General features: G+C 33.9%; 2 protein-coding genes and 1 long non-coding RNA gene across 3 annotated transcripts; 2 read left to right on the plus strand and 1 right to left on the minus strand.

The window, feature by feature from the left end:
* Positions 1–4,348: 4,348 nt before the first annotated feature.
* LOC122533299 lies at positions 4,349–10,639 on the minus strand. The gene is made up of 3 exons (XR_006307673.1): positions 10,605–10,639; positions 6,338–6,572; positions 4,349–4,642 (listed from the first exon to the last, which is right to left on the minus strand). It is a non-coding gene; the product is annotated as an uncharacterized LOC122533299 (long non-coding RNA).
* LOC122533297 (proteasome assembly chaperone 4-like) lies at positions 9,717–10,438 on the plus strand. The gene has a single exon (XM_043662888.1). The coding sequence runs from the start codon at positions 9,939–9,941 to the stop codon at positions 10,320–10,322; it is 384 nt and encodes a 127-aa protein (XP_043518823.1). The 5' UTR covers positions 9,717–9,938; the 3' UTR covers positions 10,323–10,438.
* Positions 10,640–12,941: 2,302 nt separating the features above from the next.
* On the plus strand, positions 12,942–21,528 carry LOC122533296 (midasin-like). The gene is made up of 15 exons (XM_043662887.1): positions 12,942–13,233; positions 13,582–13,808; positions 14,369–14,608; positions 14,795–15,825; positions 15,904–17,318; positions 17,406–17,673; positions 17,788–17,969; positions 18,057–18,243; positions 18,320–18,964; positions 19,056–19,497; positions 19,581–19,944; positions 20,012–20,329; positions 20,448–20,747; positions 20,817–21,041; positions 21,264–21,528. The coding sequence occupies exons 1-15, from the start codon at positions 13,153–13,155 to the stop codon at positions 21,432–21,434; spliced, it is 6,096 nt and encodes a 2,031-aa protein (XP_043518822.1). The 5' UTR covers positions 12,942–13,152; the 3' UTR covers positions 21,435–21,528.
* Positions 21,529–22,332: the final 804 nt, after the last annotated feature.

Below are 22,332 nucleotides of genomic sequence, written 5' to 3' on the forward strand. Positions count from 1 at the left end.
TTAGAACACTAGCCAAGAGTAGGAGAGATCTTTGTCCTCCTCCAAATTGAAAAGACATTGAAGACACTGAAAGTTTTGTTCAAAGTTGTAGAGAGTTACGTTGGTTTTGCTCTGACAAATTAATCTTTGGAAGTTTATTTATTTATTTGGAACACTAGCCAAGAGTAGGAGAGATCTCTGTCTTCCTCCAAATTGAAGACACTGAAAACTGTAGCGAATTACGTTACAGATTTCTATTTTTCCTTGATAATTGATTTATTCGTTTGTTTATTTATAGAGGCTGGTTTGTGCAGAGTTGCACGTGTTAATTTCGGGAATATCAGCGTGACGCTGACACGCTGTAAAAACACTTTGCAGTTCAGGAAGCTCGAAAGTCGTGAGTAACGGTGAATTGCAAGAGTCAGAGGCTGGCTTTAATTCACGTCACACTTTTGACGACTTTGAATAACCCACACGTTCGCTGAGACTGAAAGCCTAGAACCTACTGTCTTGTCTGACGTCGTGTAAGTTGGTGCCCCCGGGAGGGAAACGAGAAAATCAAACAAATCGATCCTTTATACGTGAAAATACACTACCCGCCCATTCTAGGATAATCGTCATCCACGAATAATTTTCGTTATTTATTTAAAAAAAGACGAAAGTAGGATAAGTTCTGCACTGAATTCTACTTAAATTAATTAAAAATAAATCAATATGATAATTATAAAATATTAAAAATAAATTAATATGATAATTATAAAATATTTAAATTACAATTAATAAATTAATATGCGTTAAAGAAAATAATAGAATAAATAGATAAAGAAAATAAAATAATAAAGAAGTAGATGAACCAGCCAGTTTGTCGTTAATTTCCTCTCAGTTTAACAAAATTAATCGAGCTGCTTTTGAAATTTTTTAAAGTCTCTTCAATTTCACAAGAAAAAAAATAATTATGATTAGTAAATTAAAATACGTTAAAAAATAGAATGATAAATATATAAATAGATAAAGAAAATAAAATAATGAAGAAGTAGATGAACTAGCCAGTTTGTAGTTAATTTCTTCTTAGTTTAACAAAATTAATCTAGCTGCTTTTGAAATTTTTTAAAGTCTCTTCAATTTCACAAGAAAAAAATAAATAAATAAATAAAAAGAATTTACAAGAGAGGAACAAAAAATATTTAATATCGTCGTCGTACATGACACCAAACGGCGTGTAATTAAGGAAACGTTCATCCTGATATTTAATTAATCGTATTAATTACTCACACCGCTAAAAAGTCCTTCGCGCGGGCCACGACAGGGGACGATAATTAACAAATGATTTTTTTTCAGATTTTGTTCTCGGTACGTAATTACAAGGTATTTGGAGAACGGTCAGCTCCTGCGCGTGCAATTAAAATCGGGAAAAGTTCTCGCAGTAATTAGAATCTGTCGTGTGTGTACGAATACAACAAAGTAATGAATCTTCGGGCTTAATTGACCCGTAATTAATACCCTCGCGAGTCTCACCCCCTGTTTCACATATCGTTTCAACGCGTTCGCGAAATATGAAATCAATAAAATCTCCCCGGTTATACGGTGCTTAATTGTTAGTTATTTTCTTCGGACGTGCATCTCGTAGCTGACATGAGCGACAAAGAGTTTAATTTCTTGTATATATCAAAGGCGAGTTTAATTTCTTGTATATATCAAAGAAAGCAAAGCGTGTGATAAAGTATCGATACTGAAGGCTCGGCTCAATTTTGTGACACGAATAAATTTGGAAACAGTGCGTTTTACGCAAGATTATCAAGATATTTAAAACAACTATATACAGATATTTAATTTGACAATAAATGCACAGAAATCATCCTTCCAACTGTCTTTAATTCAGACTCACGGAGGATTTAATTCCTCCGCTTGGTTACTTTTAAAGTCGATCAAAATGATTTGGAGGAAATTAACTGTGTACATTCTGTGGGACATTCTAATTTTCAATTACGATTCAACGGACTTCCATAAGATGTTCGCTTCTACAAACATTTCTGCGAACAGTAAGATAAATCAGAGATCTGCTTCAAGAGGGGAAGATTCCGCTCGGCAGAGCCAGTGGTCCTATTATTGCCACTTTGGAGGCAGACCGCCGAAAAGCAGCCCCCGCCGAAAATAAAATACAGGCAACACAGGTAAAGAAGCCAATAATGAAATTTGATTACCGTTTTAAAGCGCGCCGGCAAATCCTCGCGAGAATACAAAGCACCTAATAACGCGCAAGTGAGCATCCTCGCCTGGCATATACTACACCAGCTTCAAAAATCGCCACTAATTCACAGGCAAACAGCCAGCGCGCTGTTTTCTCGTTACTGAACGAATTGCGAATAAGCTAATAATACACGCGGCGAAAAAAAAAGACTCGAGCGAAAAGCAGTATATTTTTGTGGAAATTGACAGGCTTTCGAGAAATTTGTTTCAACGTCCAAAACCACCAGAGTGGTTTAATCAAAGTGACAAATTTGTAATTAACTTGGTAAAAGAAAGTGCCATTTGAAAAATCTCTCTTAAAGATTTAGATTCTACGCTCTATTCTTAGTTAAGGTTAACCTATACATCATTGTCTTTGCCTCAAGTTATTTCAATGCTCGTCTTTTATTTATTTAAAAATTCTTAGTTCAGACTGACTGACTGTCTTTCGGCCAGTTTATATAAATGGAGTTTTACTGTTAATAACGTATTTATTAAACAGCTTAATATACTATGTTCTTCGTAGGCACTTTCATTTCTCTGTTGGTAATTCTACTGTTAATAAAAAGATGTTCCAAGTATTTTCTAGACGACAATACGCTCTTAAGCGAGGGTTCTTGTTTCTTCTAAAAAATCTGTCAATTGCCTGCGAACTACGTAGCATGCCAGAGTATATATCTGTTCATGTCTTACCCGATGATGCACAGGTCCAACCGCTCCAAGTAGCAACACCAACGATCAAACAATCCCTCCGCCAATCTCCAAAAATATTCCCCGCCGCAAGTGCGCCTCGAAATCGATCCTGGAGCAGTCGTGCTCTCGGAGCAGAGTCGGATCGCGGTCCTTGATGCTAGGCATGTATTCCTGCAAAGGCATTCAATCGTTAGTTAAAGGGCAATCCGTTAAAGGTGCAGAGAGGCATCAGTGGAAACGTTTCCCCGATGCCTGGTGCACACATATACACACACACACACACATACAGTACCCTAGCCAAAGAACAGACAGAGAACGAAACGAGAACTCGAGAGCAGAAGAGAAGAGAAGAGAAGAGAAGAGAAAAGAAGAGGAGAGGAGAGAAAAGAAAAGAGCAGAAGAGAAGAGAAGAGAAGAGAAAGAGAAGAGAACGAAACGCGTCCGGAGGGTCCCGTGCCGGCAGATGAATCCTAAGCAATTTCTCGCTGGTCGGGCCTCTTTGATGCTTTGAACTCTCACCGCGCTAACCGATCCTCCTGGTAATCACGCGGCCCTCGCCACGCCCCGAAAAACACCTTCGATCCTCGAGTCTCTCGCCTCTCTGCTCTCTTCTCAGCCTCCGCTCCTCACTTTGATCCTTTTCTCCGCTCGAAAACACGCTCTTTTCTTTTCTTTTCTTTTCTCTCTCTCTCTCTCTCTCTCTTTCTTTTTATCCCTTCTCGTCTCGTCCTGTCCCTCTTCATCCTAACCTCCTAGCATCCACTCTGTTTCTATCTCTTCGGTATCTATGCTCTTCACAGTCTCTTCGAAGGTTCCCTGTGTATTTCTTTCATTCTTCTCTTTTTTTCTTCTCCTTTATCGTTCTCGTTTTTTTTTCTACTTTTATTTTTCTCTTTTTCTTTTTTTCATTCGGCTCGGTTTGTCGGAGATTCGATCACATAAGAGACGAAGACTCCTTTCGATGGCTCGATGATGAGTCGTTCAAGGTGCAAGAGTTCGGACTTTTTGAGATTCGCAGGTTTCTCGTGGGGCGGGGGGGGGGGGGGTGAGGGGGGGGATGAAGGGGGCGCGCGAGATCCCAGCGTGCACGCGCGAGCGCACGAGCGAGCGTCTTTTCTACACACCTGTTTCACTCCTCGTTTCGGTTTTTCTGCCTGCAGGCCGCCACGCTCTGCGTTTCCTCCTTCGCCCGTTTCTTTGGCAGACGGTTTCAGGAAGTCAATGGTAATGTGCTTCCAGAGCTTCCGCTTCTTTTTGCCTCTCACCTAAAGATTAGTAATTGTTTAACTCTCCCAATACGATTTTTGGTCAATATATACACGTACAGTTATAAACTTTTAGACCAAAATCCATCTAAAAGCACATCTATATTTTAATCTATATAATTTTAACCTGAAGCAGAGTAAAGTTTTACCTTCGTAAATATATTTCTTTTTTTTTCCAGAAGGCCGTAGAATTCCAGAGAGGGAGGGAATGCATTTTGAAAATGTGCAGAAGAGATGGGAATGAATGGCAAATTCGGATATGTGGGACTGCTGACGCGGCAGACATTGAAAGTAATAAAATTTCAGGTTGATACGATCCCATTACCGCTCATGATGCCATAATCACAACCGTGGGATCTGATTTCAAGCTTTTTGATCGGCAATTCCGGAGATTGTATCTCTAACGACCTCGTATCGGCTCTTTAATTTTTCCCTCTTCCTCTTCCTTAGCCTTCTGTGTGCAGGATCAAACTAGGTACCTACGCATAATCAATATAAATTGTGCATCTCCCCGTTAAAAAAGGTGACGATAAATTTTCGTTTTTATAAATTTGCCAATTCGCGTTGTCCTTGCAGTTACTTTCACAATGACTCGCTGCTACTGAACAGCTCATTCTTATTTCAATCTTTTCCCTTGAATAATCAAGACTTCAACGAAAATTTAGTAAATTTCCGGATTTTAATCGAAATTGAAAACTAAAAATTGTTGAGAATATTTTCTTTCTTTTGTAGATACAGCTACAAAATTATTAATACATTTCTATACACTTAATTTGATATAAACATTCTATATAAATATAATATATTTCTATACACTTGTCCAAGCAAACGTGCGTGTCTTCCACATTACAATAATTATTTCAAAATTATTCCAAAAATATAATATATTTCTATACACGAAATTTCATATATTTCTATACACTTGTCCAAGCAAACGTGCGTGTCTTCCATATTGCAATAATTCACAAAGAAAACACACAAAAGGAAGGCTAGATGAAAGCGTGAGGTTAATAAGTTTACAGTGGGTCCCAGTAATAGAGAGCGGGGTCGGGAAGGGAGCAGAAGAAAGCGAAATCTCAGATGTTAACCGAAGAACTATAATCATTAATCAAACTCCCTCGCCCTTTTCTCGTTTCGCCGATCCTCCCTGAGCGATAAGTAATTCATTAGGCATTGACTAACTCCATCCGGCCGGTCTATTAAGAAGGCCAGCAAGAGGGAAGAACCGTGACGAACTGAGTAAATAATAATACCACGTGAAATTCGAGAAAGTCCGCTGTCTTCAGCTGTGAAACTTGCTGGCGTCGAAAAACGTGGAGGGGGGCGATAGAAATTTAATTTCAATCGTTCTCCATAGAATATGATTAGCCCCTGTTTCATTTTATTAATGACCGATTTACTTCTGCATTTTAATTGGAACAATTTAATTGCGCAGAATGACTTTTAATGACATTCTTCAATTTCGGTTGTTTGGAAATTTGGAAATTCCTTTTCTTCATTATATCTTCAGATTAACCGGCCGGTATTCATTCATCCAGTTGTAAGGCTGCGGTCCCGCAACGACCACGTAATTATTGCCAAAATTGAAATTCCTTCGCGAAACGCTACGTTCAATAATTACGGCGAAATCCGCGTACCAGCTGCAACACCATCAGCAACAAACCAGAACGAACAATCTATCAGAGCTAGCCGGCAAGAACGTGAGGAAGATCTGAGAACAGGATCAAGGACACGAGAGTAAAATAGCCGGGGAAGAACAAGACGAAAATCACCGAAGAACAAGAAGAAAGGCGAAATAGCCGAGAAAGAAACAAGTAAAGACAAGAAGAGAAGGAGAAGGAGAAGAAGAAGAAGAGGTAACCAAAGGAAATGGCAGAAAGGGGAGGAAAAGAGAGACAGGCTGTGAGAGGAAGGTGGTAAAAGGAGGAGAAGGATGCTCCTAATTCGTAGTTCGGGGCGGGGTTTTTTTCGGGGATAGAGAGGGAAGAAGAATGCCCGAAGGTTGGCGAGAGGGAGACAGAGTTAGGCACAAAGCGAGCTGAGGTATAAATTGGTTTGTTTGCCGCGGAGATAAAAGGGGCCGCTAAATGTTATCTTTAAGGTGTCGGATCAACGCAAATGTGGCTGAGTTACTCGTAATTATAGTATACACGGGCCGAGACCCTCGCCTCTACCTGCCGCGCCATCGGCCGCCGCTCTCCTCTCTTTCTCTCTCTCTTTCTCCTCGCTGCCTCGTTTCACCCCATTGGCGTAACTATCGATCGCGATCTGATCTACGGTCCAAGATACCGGCTGACAGAGGCGATACTTGTTTGGTTAGACTGGAATATCCACAGGGGGGGTTCCTCGCGCCGATCCTTTCCTCTTCATCCTTCGGTCCCTTATCACGCGCTTTCTTTCCCTTTTTTCCTGAAAAGAAAAAAAGAAAAATGAAAACCATCAGCAAGAATCTATAATGACAGCAATATGATGTATATTGTCTACAATTTAATGACAAATTACCAAATGACAATCGATACACTGTCTTTAAATATAAATGAGTAATTTGCTTTGAATATTTTACAGGCACGTTTGTACGTATTCTATGCAAACCTTTAAATTTTAGATAAACGCATAAAGATCTACAATCTAGTGCTTTATAGTTAGCTGATACTTTAAATAATTTTGAATAATCCAAAGTTATTTGTATTGCGCGCGTCAAGATTTCAATATCGCTGATATAACAGTTTAGCACTAATTTACTTAATAATGAAATAGTTTGTAATAAATAAATATATATATATATATAGAGAGAGAGAGAGATATATATCTATATAGTAATTACAAAGCGGGAGAACCTTTAATTAATTCAAATTTCTTAATTGTTAAATATTTTACGTCTACCACCCTGAATAAGATTAATTAGGCACTAAAAGTTTTAATTACATTCTTTTTAATTATGTTTAAGATATATAACATGTGTTGCAAGTGCATCCTCTCTCCACGTTTTGAAAGAAATGAGATAAGCAACAGCAAAGAAAAATTAAAATGTACAGTGGGAGCTGTGAATAATCAGTTGATCTTGGATAAATAACGAGGGCGCTCTTAACTCACTTATCAGGAATATCTGCAACATATTTCATAAAATATGGGTACAAAATAATTAATAATAATAAGATACTATGGTAAATATTTACTAACAATTTGTCAGAGAATGATTTTTCACTCTCAGTTACGATAAAAAAAAATTAATAAATAGAGAGGGGAAAATATGTGAAAATATATTGCTTGTATAGATCTGATATATAGGTTTCATAAATGTAATTTGCTAGAATAAAGATAAGGAGAAAAGGTTCGAGAAACTAAAAGTACCTAAACTACCTATCATCAACAGGAAAAAATTAGTGCATAGAAAACATTATGAGAAAGTATAGGTCCGTAAAAAAGAAAGTAAAGTATGTGTAATTTTATATATATATATGTGCATGTAGATAATTATTTGCTTTGAGCTTCTATTTAAGCTAACATTTTACGTCTACTAATAATAAAGGAAGATTGAAGATTACAAGTTACACAAAAGTAATAAGGAAATTCATTGGGGAGCATAACAAGCATTGGTCTCTTCTTCGTTTTTAATTCTCTCTTACATAAGAGATAAAAGAAAAGATAACAATTAAATTATCACTACATCAGCAAACGCAAAGAAATACTGAGTTATTAAAAGAATAATAACTATGAAATAAAAGTAGACATTAATAATCACTGATTTCTCATTTAGAAATTTTCTGTGAAATTCATAATTAATGTAAAATTTCTTATTAACAATTCAAGAGTTTTTTTATCATCTAGAGATATTTTAGACTTTTATATGGAAATTAGCAATTTTCCGTAAGTTTTATATCTGAAATTAGTTTGTAGAAATTAAAAAAAAAAAAAAAAATTCAATGACTTCCTTTCATTTCTGTAATACTACTGTGTTTTACAACTTCCTTCTCTTTATTTCCTTCGTCATAATATTAAATAAACAACATTATAGATCGTGGATAATTCGTTAGATAAGGCTGCCATAATTGCATGCAATTTATGTAACACAGTAGCGTCTGTTTTAAATAAAACACGTTTTAAATTAAACACTCTGTTGTAACGATCTAACAATATACGCATATGTAATACAATGCTAATTATAAAGAATTCTCAGTAATTAATTTGAAATCGATTCAAAAATTTGATTCCAATTAAAAGTACTTCAACTAAGACGTGTAACTGTTTAATTAACCTGAAATTAATTGGATCACAGATGGTTAACCCTTCCACTGCTAGATGATTTTACATTTAATAGAGGAATTAAAGAAAACTGTTTGACAAATGTAAAATTATTTGCAAATAAATATGTACATTATGAAAAAGCAATAATTTTGAAAATTGAAGAAAAAGAATTGTGAAAAAATGAAAAATGTTTTCCATTTTCATTCGGATTACTAAATAGCAAATTAAAAATTAGACATCTGCAACCAGATATTGGTGATATTCTAAATAATTACTAGAATAAAGTATCTGAAAAAGAAATTCAATTTTAAAGTAAAGTGAATTTGTCCTAAGTTTGTTGTTTTTCGAAGGGTTTACGCCTATGGGAATGCTTTTTATCTCAGTTTCCAACAAGATGAGACACCCCATTGGTGCGGCTTGAAACAGCCGCGCGTACAGTGGAGCCAACATTATAGTACAAAATAATAATTCATAAATTATACGCGCCGCGACCGTTTAGAGGCTTAGGTATACAGCTCACTGCACATGCAGGTGATTCTGCTGCAGGTATATCAATAAGCTTCGCCAGTTATAGCGGGTGACTTAAAAACATCTATTTTCTTTTTTATGATATGAACATATCTGATGATTTAGAATTTTAGTATCAGAAACTTATTGTATATTAATCACAACTATCACAATTATGAACTTTTCTCTTATACTGTGAATGACATTTTCTTGGTGTATATTATACTTATTTATCTCAATTTTGTAATACTGTTACTCAGCTTCATAATTTCACATGCAGCAAAAAAGCACATATTTCTTTATATTTAAAAAGAAAACTGTATTTTAAAAAATATTTCATTAAAATTTTATTATATTCAATTTTTTTAGTATTTAAAAGATCAAAATGTATGTACACACATTATGAATAAAAGCATCTACATTCCAAATAAAATAATCTGATAAAATAATTTTGGACACCTAGTAACTAACGGCATCAAGAAGCATAGTATTGCCATCTATTGTCAGAAATTTGTTTTATATTCACCATGAAACATGATGTTAAGAATGTTTTTAATTAACATGTTATATTTGAAATAATAAATAGATTTCAGTCTCCTAATTATATTAATTTTTTTAAATTCTACTTTCTATAACGTATCCTTAATCCAATATATAATATTTTGTAAAGAATTATGAATAATCAATAATAAAATCTAAATTTCTAAAACACTCGTTTAAGAAAATATTGTGAATTATCAATATGTTACAAATATTATCATGTTAAATATGTCAATTAAAATTAATTAAAATTATTTACAATTATTCATAATTCTTTTTCAAAATATGTAGACAAAACTTGTATTTTATACCTTATGGACGTTGCATGGAAAACAATTCATTGTCGGTAAATACAATTTGGACTTTGCGCAATGCTTTGAGGTTATGTTTTTCTAAGTTGTGTATCATCTGGTTCAGCACATCTTGAAATAACAATAAAAGTGCTGAATAACAGTTAAATTGGATCTCAAAGTTTGAAGAAACATGGAAAATAAATCAGAAGAAATTGCAAGAAGCGAGTGTGATGTTAAATTTCATGATTTTGTGGCAAAAGTGGGCGACTTGTCAGTCGCTTGTCACACAATTAAAATGGCAAATTGCCTTTATGTGTGGATAGGTGATCATAGTAAAAATGTCATGAATGATCTATCATTTGCAATTAGATCACCATATGATAAGGAACCGCTTACGACGAAAATTATGGGACCAATTGCCAATGAATTTTCAAGTAATCTGGCCAAAAGACTCGCAAAGAAACTTTCAATAGCTGTTTATGTTAGTTTCAATGTTCAGGTTGATAATATTTCTCTACCTGGCATTGAGAGAAGATTGCAAGAAGAATTCAACTCGCATCCTGAGATATTCTGATTTTATATTTACAACTATGTTGTACAGAAACATTCTAAATGTAATACTTTTATAATGTGCCTATGACATACGTTTACTACCATTGTATATATACTTGAGATTAAACTTAAGTGAAATAAAATATGTATTTTTATTTCTTTCAAATGAGTTTAAATTAGTCTAAAGCTGCGTAATAGGAGTTTTCAAAAATTTATAAATATCTGTTTTTACATGATTGTTCAAAATTTACATGTTTGTACGTGTACAGAAAATCAATTTCATTGCAAATAATTAAAAAATTACCTTATCAAATCGTGTCAGAGACAATTCTTGTGATTTAGATGTACGACGTAGATGATCTGAAAGTTAAAAATATTAATTTTATCGCAGCAACGTATGATGGTGGTATTCTTTAAGTTTTGACAAAACTAAATTACTGAAAATCATCGTTTATCATATTCGAAATTATTTTAACTCTTACCTAATACCTGCCTCGAAGACGGAGAGAATAATTTTCGCTGACAAACTTTAAGAAATATTTCGTATCTTCGTATGTACGAAATACGCGCGAAACGGTTATAGCTTAAATAACGATCGCAGCGCCAGCGGAGAAGCCAGGAATACACTTCCTGCGATTCTCGAATCGATATAATTCGTAACAATCGATTTATGATATTGAGATGATGTGTGGAATCGTACAAAAACGTTTTGAGTCTAATGTTTTTATAATGTGCCTATAACATACGTTAACATACTACACCATCGTACGTATATTTGATATTAAACTTACTTAATTTTCAAGAATTTTCAAAATTTACAAATATCTGTTTTTAAACGATTGTTCAAAGTTTATATGTTTCCACGTATACAAAAAATTGATTTTATTGCGAATAATTCAAAAATTACCTTATGAAATCGTAGATAAGAAACAATTCTCGTGATTTTGATCGATTTAGACGAAGATGATCTGAAAATATTAACTTCATTCCAACAACGTGTAACGGTTAAGTTTCAATACTTTGGCAAAACTAAATTACTGAAAATCACTATTTTTCATATTCGAAATTATCTTAATTCTTACCTAGTATCTATCTTAAAGACGGAAAGAATAATTTTCACTGACAAACTAGGAGAAATATCAATCTTCGTGTGCAGAAGACGCGCGAAACGGTTAGAGCTTGAACAACGATCGTAGCGCCAGCGGAGAAGCCAGGAATACACTGCGATTCTCGAATCGATATAATTCGTAGCAATCGATTTGTGTAATGAGATGTACGTATGTGTGTGTGAAGTGCTTTTGACGGCAAACATGGCGGAGGATATCTCAGGTAAATTGTGAATAAATTTTCATTTTTTATCAGAACAAAAATACAAGAGAAATGTGAAATCTACTTTAGAAAATTAACTCTGCGACATATTATACTATTTTCTTGTGAATTTAATTGATTATATGTATTTAGTGCGAATTGTTTGATTTTGAACATTTTTGGCGCCATTTATCATTAAGCTACTGGTACCAGTAAATTAAAAAGATACTTATTAAAATATTTTATGGATTAAATGGAGCACAGGAAAAATAAACTGAGGGTCTTATTAGGATGCAATTGCAAAAGTTTATAAATCAATCTCTTAAATTGATTTATTTGGCAACGGTGGAACTGTTTGCTATCTCTGTTCTTGTCGCACAAGGACAGATATATACATATGTGCTTGATAGACAAGAAGAGAGATGTTGTGCGACAAGAAAAGCAACTATTTTAGTTCCACTGTTTCACCGCTACGCGACGCTTGTGTTTCAACTTCCGTTAATTCATTAAATTTTCATTAGCAAAAGAAATTAACTAAAGAGATTAAGTTTGTTAGTTTTTGTGTTTGTATCGTCAGAATTAGACGGTGAGCGTTGCATTTAATTTATAAGCTGTGTATGTGAGAATTTGCGAATTCTCTTCAGTGAATAAAGGTAATTTGTTATTTAATTTTTTAGAAAACGTATTTTTTGATTGCAGCCTGTGAAATATAAGTCTCTTTCATATTATATAATTTAGTCAATATTTAAAGCTTTTCTTTATTATTGACTATATAATTCCTTGTTTTATTTTTATGTAATTTATTTCATTTGTATAGTTATTTGTACAGATTGTTGCTTCGTTCTGAGGGGAACTTCGAAAAACCAAAATGCCGTGATGATTAACGATCAACTGAGTGGCTTTTCTCGAAGGTATTATTTAGTGATAATTATTTTCTTGTTTTCTCTTCTTTGGGGATAATTGATAATTTTTCCCAGTAATTTGTATTCTTCCAGAAAGTTTGAATTTTTTCTGCGCAGACGCGTCTTTAGAATACCGCGCATTTAACGAACAAAACGGCCATATTTGATCAGCGCGAAGTGTACATTTGAAATTCGAGTAACGGAAATTTTGCGTTATAATTTCTATAATTTTGCGTCTTAATTAGAATAGTGAGAATGAGAATTTGTTAATAGAAAAGATTGCAATAAGTGTCTAAAAATTATGAACTACAAGTTTAATCGTAATTACAATTACAAATTCTTTTTGAGGGAAAATTTAACAAAAGTATGTATGTATGTATATATATATATGTGTGTGTGTGTGTATTTTATGAGTCAAGTTGTATCAAAATGCGAGGACTGAATAAATTGAATAGACGTTGCAAGAAAATAGACATGTATAGAGGAATAGTATAGGGAAATTTTTGGTTAGGAATCGGAGAATGATACGCTTTGAGAGGCAACTTCAGCCAATGCCGTCAGAAGCACGTGGGCAGTCAAGCCCATTGATTTCAATATTTATCCGGGTTCGCACGTGTGATTAAGACTTTTAATTTTTCAAATATGTTTCTCCAAGGTTTGACAACTCTTGTCAAACGAAAGGGGAGTTATGCTGAGAAACTCGCATCCTTTAGGATTGACAAAGTAAGTATTAAACCTGTTTTCATATTTTTGAAGTATTTTTATCATAGATATTTTCTCTCAGTTTGTAAACAATTGTTGATTTCTACATTTTTATGTGTTTCTGGCGTTGTTACTTTTCGTTGTGTAAAATCCAGTCATATTTTCTTGTGCAAAGTCTTTTTCGAGTAATATTTTTATTCATCCTTTAATATACTTTATATTTTCATTGCTACTTATTTTCTGTTCATTTTACTGATTACTTCAGTTAAGATTAACTATTAAACATGTGTAGTTTCTCATTATTGGAGACTTATATTTTTCAAAATATGTCGTATTGATCTTATTTTGTAATGTGTAATTTTGCTATAGGAACCAGACAAGAATGACTATAAAAGAATTCTGGATGTACTATGCGAATTCTTGATGAATCCAGAGTCCACAGAGGATGTTGCCGAATGTTTTCCACAGTTACTGCCAGCATTAATTTCTATGAGCATTTCTATGGATAAAATTTCTTTTAATGATGGGGATTTGCTTCATAAATTGAATTGTGTTATCTTGGGAAAATTGCTTCGCAAGAATTCGGATATCTTAGTGTATGTATTTTTATTATCATGTAGAATATTTTACATTTTGTGTTATTTTTTGTCTTTAATACATGAAATTATTAATAATATCGATGGTATTATCATAGAATAGATATTTTTATTTATAGGCAAACATATTTCAGGTTAAATAGCACTTTATTCAATATTGTAATTTTTTTGTGTTCTACAATATTTTAGATTGAATGTTTCAGATTGGAAGATTTTACTCAAGGATATATAAACAATATATTTTTGATATTATATTTTTCTATCACTTAAATTTAGAATTATCTATCAATAAGATGTGTAATGAATGTAAAATGTTTTAAAAAAATTAAAACTCTTTGTAATACAGTATTCTGTGTTATTTCCTTAACTGTATTATTAATTTGTTGCAGACAAATGATATTTTCTTATTTGATAATTAAAGAATTAGATATAAAAATAGTAAAAATTAGATATAGAAAAGAATAATATTAAATAATAGAAAACAAACATACAAAATAATTATAGAATTAGATGTAGAAATTTAAATGGTACAAAATTTGCAAATTGTTATTTTATTACAGATTCGTCCTACATTATTTTGATGTTAATCCAGCACCATTTGAATCTATAGAAGTTGATCGTAGTGATCTTTCAAAGAGATGCACCAAGAGAAAAGTAGTATCTATCACAGAAATATCTGATTATGATTTAATAACTGCTTGTTACGATATTCTATGTAGTTCGTCTATGTATTTTAAGTATACTTGGAATTGGTCTAAATTTTATAAATATCTGTCTCATGAAGATGCAGCTGTTAGATGGTAAGACAATGTGACATTGCTTTTCAATACCATAATCAGAATTATGAATAAAAAGAAATTTTGATAATTTTAATTTTAATTCAATGATTTCTATTGAAAAGAATCATCATTTTTTTTTTTTCTTACATAAAATGAGAAAGTATCTTGAATTGAAACAAAAAACTATAATTTTTAATTATTTTTCAGGGTAGCGATGAATTGTGTCGCTATTGTATTAGGAATGTCAGAATCCTGTTATCTATATCATGCAAGTGATTTTATTCCTAATATCGAAGAGTTTCAATTTTCAATTGAAAATGAAAAAGTTAATCAAAGTAATGTAACGTTTGAAGATACCGAGGAAATGGATCAAATTCTCGATGTACCCTCGGTAGTATCAATTGAAGGAGTTCTACTTCCAATATTTAAAAAGACTAGAAGTAGAAATGAATTGAATTTAGTTCCTGTACCATCTACCCGACAAAATCTACGGAACTTGGCTTTCGCTGTGTCTTCCAATAAATGCGTATGTTTACAAGGTGCGGTTGGATCGGGAAAAACTGCGTTAATAGAATTCTTGGCACAAGCTACTGGTCATGACGCAGAGAATTTTGCGAAAGTACAATTAGGTGATCAGACGGATTCCAAGATGTTATTAGGAATGTACAGATGTACTGACATTCCCGGAGAGTTTTTATGGCAGCCAGGAGTACTAACTGAAGCTGTATTATCTGGCAAATGGTTGCTCTTAGAAGACATTGATTGTGCTGCGACAGATGTTATCAGTGTTATTGCACAACTTGTAGAAACTAAAACATTATCTGTCCCTGGATACAGAGACTTGATACACGTAAAAAGAGGATTTCAATTATTTGTTACTAGAAGATTAACTTCTGCGGGAACACAGAAGTCGTTTCAAATGCCAGTACAAAAACAATGGTTTTGTGTTAACGTAGAATCTTTATCAAAGAAAGAACTTGTGACAATAGTTCAAGTTTTGTTTCCAATATTACATACTGTAGCTACAAAAATTGTTGACGTATATTTATTATTTTCTGCTGGAGACCATGAAGATGACACTGTAAATAATGTAAGGAACAGTAGACAGATTTCTACCAGGGATTTAATCAAGTGGTGTTCTAGAGCTATTGTTGATTTTGATGTATCTTCGCCTGCTTCAGCATTGAAAATCTTGCAAGATGCCTTGGATGTTTTTTGCTGTTCAGTGCCCAATTCTGGTATGTAAAGTATACTTTAATAGAAATATTTGTTTGAATGATAGTCGATGAATTATATTGCTTATTTTGCTATTTCAGTGCAACGTTTGAATTTAGCAATATCAATAGCGCACAAACTAGGTATTGTAAAAACAAAAGCAGAATTTTTTTCTGAAGTACATAAACCAATTGTAAATCTCCACAAAGAACGTTTCGTAGTTGGAAGAGCAAAGCTAGAAATAAAAAAGATTGATAGAGTTAAATTGACACCGAGAAATTCAAATTTTTCATACACAAGACCGTCCGTGTGTCTTTTAGAACGGATAGCTAGTTGCATTGTTCAGAAAGAGCCAGTTCTTTTAGTTGGGGAGACTGGAACAGGAAAGACAACTTGTGTACAATATCTTGCCCAAATAACGTGTCATAAATTAATAGTAATAAATATGAATCAACAGAGTGAAAGTACAGATTTACTTGGTGGCTATAAACCGGTAGATCTCAAGCTTCTTATCCTTCCGATTCGCGAGGAATTCGAAATTTTGTTTCGATCTTATTTCGCGATCGAGCCAAATAAAAAGTTTTTGAATCACATCGGACGATGTTTTGAAGAAAGAAAATGGAAGACGTTGACTACTTTAATGATTCATAGCACTAGCGCTGCTTTGAAGAGACTAGAAGCATCTTCGAAAAATCAGGATGAAATAGAGCATTCGAAGAAATGGGGAAAACTAGCAGAGAAGTTAGAGAAACTTCGGTCTCAGGTGCAGAGTCAGTATTCCTTAGCATTTTCTTTCGTAGAGGGTAGCCTAGTCAAGGCACTGAAAAATGGAGATTGGGTTTTGTTAGATGAGATCAATTTAGCTACTGCAGAAACGTTAGAGTGTCTTTCTGGTTTGTTGGAAGGATCTTGCGGATCTTTGTCCTTGCTAGAGCGCGGAGACAGAGAATCGATTAAAAGACACGAAGATTTTGCAATTTTTGCTTGCATGAATCCTGCAACGGACGTTGGGAAGAAAGATCTTCCCATAGGTCTAAGAAATAGATTTACAGAATTCTTTGTTGACGAGCTCACAGAGAAATCCGATTTACAACTTTTGGTGAGTTCGTATTTGAGCGATTTGAACCTGCCACCGGAAAAAATTGAAAGCATTGTTAAGTTTTACTTGAACGTAAGGAACGAAGCAGAAGCGAATCTTCTTGATGGAACGGGGCACAAGCCGCATTACAGTTTGAGAACTTTATGTCGTGCTTTAAGCGTGTCGGCACAAAATCCCTGTGGGAATATATTGAGATCTTTATTCGAAGCATTTTGTTTAAGTTTTCTAACGCAGTTAGATAGCAAATCGTACCCGCTAGTACAAAGAATGATTGTAAAAGCCATTTTAGGAGAGAAAGCTGCAAGTGCTATTATCGGAACTCCAATTCCAAGGCCGCGTGGACGCGCTGAAAGTTTCATGTGTTTTGAAAGCTATTGGATTCCTAAAGGTGATCTAGAACCACAGATTCCAGAAGATGTGAGTTTGTATTTTAATAAGTATTCTCGAAAACGAATTTTATAGATGAGATAATAAATAAAAATTTTACTCTCTCTGTGATTTCAGTATATTCTCACAGAAACAGTAAAGCAGAATTTGAAAGATTTAGTGCGAGTGGTATCCATTGGTAAAATGCCTGTATTATTGCAAGGTGATACGTCTGTTGGAAAGACCAGTTTGATAACATACTTGGCAAAAGCTTCTGGACATGTCTGTGTTAGAATTAACAATCACGAACACACTGATTTGCAAGAATACGTGGGGACTTATGTAGCTGATTCATCAGGAAAATTAGTTTTTAAAGAGGGTATTTTAGTGGACGCTATGCGTAAAGGTATGGTGAATTTTATTTTTAATTATCCTTTTTATTATAGCATTCGACTACTCTAATTCCACTATATTAAGAAACATTATATTTCCATCTTAATATATTTTTAATATTCTTCAGGATACTGGATAATTTTGGACGAGTTAAATTTAGCACCTAGCGATGTTTTGGAAGCTTTGAATAGAGTTCTTGATGACAATCGGGAATTGTTTATTCCTGAAACTCAACAAGTTGTGAAAGCACACGATAATTTTATGCTTTTTGCTACGCAAAACCCTCCAGGTTTATATGGTGGAAGAAAGGTATTATTTTATTAAAAAAAAAAGATCTATTTTAAATGCTAATAACAAATAATTTATATTAGTTTTCGTTCATATTTATGTTATTAGGTACTATCACGTGCATTTAGAAATAGATTTGTCGAGTTGCACTTTGATGAAATTCCACCTACAGAACTTCAAGTGATTCTACATAAAAGATGTAAGATGCCAGAAACATATTGCAAACAAGTGATCAATGTAATGACAGAGCTCCAAGTACGAAGAAAGAGCACTGCAACTTTTGCCGGGAAAAAAGGTGAATTGTTGTCTTAATAAATTAATATTAAATTTTTTATTTGAAATATAATTTTTTCTTTTTTTTTTTTTTAAAGGATTTATAACTCTTAGAGATTTGTTCCGCTGGGCTGAACGATATCATCTCGCACCCACTGTTGGAAGCGGTTTTTACGATTGGAGTCAACACTTAGCCGACGAAGGATATCTGGTTCTCTCTTCAAAAGTTCGTCATCCAGAAGAATGTCTAGAAATCATAGAAGTATTAAAGAAACATCTAAAAAGAGATGTTGTTCCAGATAATCTATTTTCACTCTCTGAAACGACTTCTACCGTGACTAAGCCAATCTTGGAATCTCTTCTATTAAGAAAGATTCCAGGATTTGAACATATAGTCTGGACATATCAAATGCGTAAAATGGCGGTACTTCTTTCGAAGGCGTGTGAGTTCAAAGAGCCGGTACTATTAATTGGCGAAACAGGTGGTGGCAAAACGACAGTGTGTCAACTGCTGTCTGTGATTAGGCAACAAGAACTTAGTGTTGTTAACTGCCACATGCATACAGAGGCTTCGGATTTTCTCGGAAGTCTCCGTCCAGTTAGAGAACACAGAGAAAACCAGAAGCTGTTTGAATGGGTCGATGGCCCTTTAGTGAAATCAATGAAAAACGGAGGCTTGTTTTTGGTAGACGAAATTTCTCTGGCGGATGACAGCGTACTCGAAAGGCTAAATTCTCTTTTAGGTAATCTTCTTCTCGTGTTTAATTGCGTTACAAATGATTTAATTATAATATATATATATTTTTATTAACAAGATTATTTTATTTTCTCTAGAACCTGAACGTAAACTTTTAATTGCTGAAAAACCATCAGCCGAAGTAAACGCAACAGTAACTGCACATGAAAATTTCGTCTTCGTTGGCACAATGAATCCCGGCGGTGATTATGGTAAAAAGGAACTTTCACCCGCTCTTAGAAATAGATTTACGGAAATTTGGTGCGAAGGTTGTGTTTCATCGGACGATTTGAAGCGTATTATGGTACATAATTTACATCAAAAATACAAGGCAACAGTTTCTACAATGATAATAGAGTTCATTGAATGGCTGAAAACAACAGAAATAGGGAAAAAACTTGTTGTAAGTGTTAGAGACATACTTACGTGGGTCAATTTTGTTAATTGTTGCGAAGATTTAGAAATAGAAGATGCTTTTTACCATGGTGCAGCTATAAGCTACATTGATGGGCTCGGATCTGGTTTGACTGCCGCAGAAAAGTATGTGTTATTATTATTTTAATGAATCATATTACTTAATTATATTGATTAGATCTTTATCATAATATTTCGAATTATTTCAGTCCAAAGAAGTTGAAGAATTTGAAGGACTCGGCGTTGAAATTTATTGAACAGCAAACACAGAGTACATTAAAATCTAAACTAGTGTTAAATTATGAAGAGTTTGACGTCGAAAATTACGAAGATAAATTCGGAATACATCCATTTTACGTCAAGAAAGGAAATGAACGGATTCCAAGCAACATAGGATTTGCTTTTGCAAGCCCAACAACCAAAATTAATACTCTGAAAGTTTTACGTGCCTTGCAATTAAAGAAACCAATTTTATTGGAAGGTAGTCCAGGCGTTGGCAAAACTAGTTTAGTTTCTGCACTTGCTAGAGCATCTGGACATCGTCTTCTCAGATTAAATTTAAGTGATCAAACGGTAAGCATTCCTTCTTTCTTTTTCTAAGAAAATTCTAAAATAAGATAAAATTTTTATTGCAATGTAGGATATTTCGGATTTATTTGGAGCTGACTTACCAGTAGAAGGAGGGAAGCCTGGTGAATTTTCATGGAGAGATGGTCCTTTCTTAAGAGCTCTCAGAAATGGAGATTGGATTCTTTTGGACGAATTAAATCTTGCATCACAGTCGGTTCTTGAAGGATTAAACGCCTGTCTTGATCACCGTGGCGAAGTTTATATTCCAGAATTAGGAAAGTCGTTTGTCGTAATGCCAGGAACTCGATTATTTGGTTGTCAGAATCCTCTTCGTCAAGGCGGAGCTAGAAGAGGGCTTCCAAAATCATTTTTAAATCGCTTCACGCAAGTAAGTTCGTTTTAAATTAAAAATCACATTAATAAAAACCTAATACTCATAAAAATTCAAGTATAAAATCTAAAGTTTGTTAGGAGTTTTAATTCAATTCGTTTATTTTCTGTTTTAGGTGTTTGTAGACGCTCTGGAGCAGAGGGACCTAAAATTTATTTTAAATGCACAATTTCCGGAATTACCGGAAGATTTGCTCGACAAGATGATTCAATTCAACGAAGAATTAAGCTCTCAAGTGGGAACCAGTTGGGGCCATTCTGGATCACCTTGGGAAATGAACCTTAGGGATGTCAGCAGGTGGTGTGAAATAACCATGGCATCTTTCAAAAAGTGTGCAAAGAGATCTATCAATCCCGGGAACGGTGCTCAACTAATTTACGTGAATCGAATGAGGACAAATGAAGATAAAAAAAATGTAAGTCACATAAAACTAATAATATGTATTTAAGATGATAGTATCTATCGATTTTGCTTTTAATTGCAGGTGATCGAGATGTATAACAAAATATTCTCACAAAACGAATGGGCCTTGCCAGAGGCAGAGTATCCGGTCCACTTGACCAGAGAGAAGGTCTTCTTGGGAGACGAAATACTGCATCGCAGCGATTCTGCGGTGTACGAGAACGACGATTTGTTGCTCCTTAGAGAACAGAAAATTGCCCTCAAGGGACTTGCGCAATGTGTTAACATGAATTGGATGGCCATTCTGGTGAGTAATTTTCAAACATGTTCAACATCCTCGATCAAACTTACACAATTATTTGAAACTTTTACTTTCACCGGAAAATGATATTGATAGTTTTCTAGTATTTAGATATACAAGTTTTTATTTTTTTAGTATTTAATTGAAATTGAATTCTTTGATATTAGCAGAATATCTTTCTACTATTTCCACCTGTGTGACAAATGTCGTTTATCAATTTTGTGACAGGTCGGTGGATCTGGAACCGGGAAGACCAGTCTCGTTCATCTCCTCGCAAACCTGGCTGGACAGAAGTTGAAATCGATCGCCGTCAATTCTGCAATGGACACTACGGAAATTTTGGGCGGTTTTGAACAGGTAAGTCATTTCTTTTTTCTTGCATGTTCAATGTATACGTAGTAAGACAGAAAATTCTGTCTGTTAATTGAAACCGTGCAAATACCTCCTATTTTTGTGTCAATTATTTATTGACATTATTCTGTATTCACTACGAACGAAGTAAATGATAATTAAATTAATTCATTACAATCAAATACAAATAATACATCAATAAATTTAATTTTGACAAACGAGATAAATAAGATAAATTACTGACACTCTGCATACATAATTTTACAATTTACGGGACACAAAATTCGTTGTTTGCATTTTTAATCACATAAAGTGATATAACAAATGACGAAATGAATTTTAATTAAATCAATTAACTTTCTGCTTTACGTTCCTTTGGCAAATTTTGCTTATACAGGAGTTACAATTTGCCCGAATATTTTTTAAGCTCGTTTATGCACAGAGCGATTTCACCAACTAGACTAATTTTGTTTCGAATGAAAATAGAGAGAAAGAGAAAAAGAAAAAAAGAATAGAATGAAAGGGGGGTTTAATGAGTTGGAAGTGCAATGGAACTTTTTCCTCTTTAAATTGAAACAATTTTTTCGTTTTTTTTTTTGTACTATTCGATTCTTCAACTCATTTCACGGATAATGGAATATGATATAGTTCTCCGAGAGTTTAACTTAATTTGCAATTCTAATTTACAATTAATGATTCAACAATTAACAATTCTAATTTACAATTCTAATCTACCAATAAATATTCAAACAACGCGTTTCAACTTACTAAGTCAATTTATGTCCGTATTGAAATTTATTATATTCGCGTGCGAAAGAATACAATTATATAAATTACACGTGTAGATGTAACAATTTGTAGAACATCAAATTTTCGCTGTTCGTAGTCTTACTTAAATAAACAAATTGTGCGTGATCTTTCTTACGGTCTGCAACACCAAATTTCT

The sequence above is a fragment of the Frieseomelitta varia genome, unplaced genomic scaffold (assembly GCF_011392965.1).
Source record: "Frieseomelitta varia isolate USP_RPSP 00005682 unplaced genomic scaffold, Fvar_1.2 scaffold_517, whole genome shotgun sequence".
Classification (NCBI taxonomy): domain Eukaryota; kingdom Metazoa; phylum Arthropoda; class Insecta; order Hymenoptera; family Apidae; genus Frieseomelitta; species Frieseomelitta varia.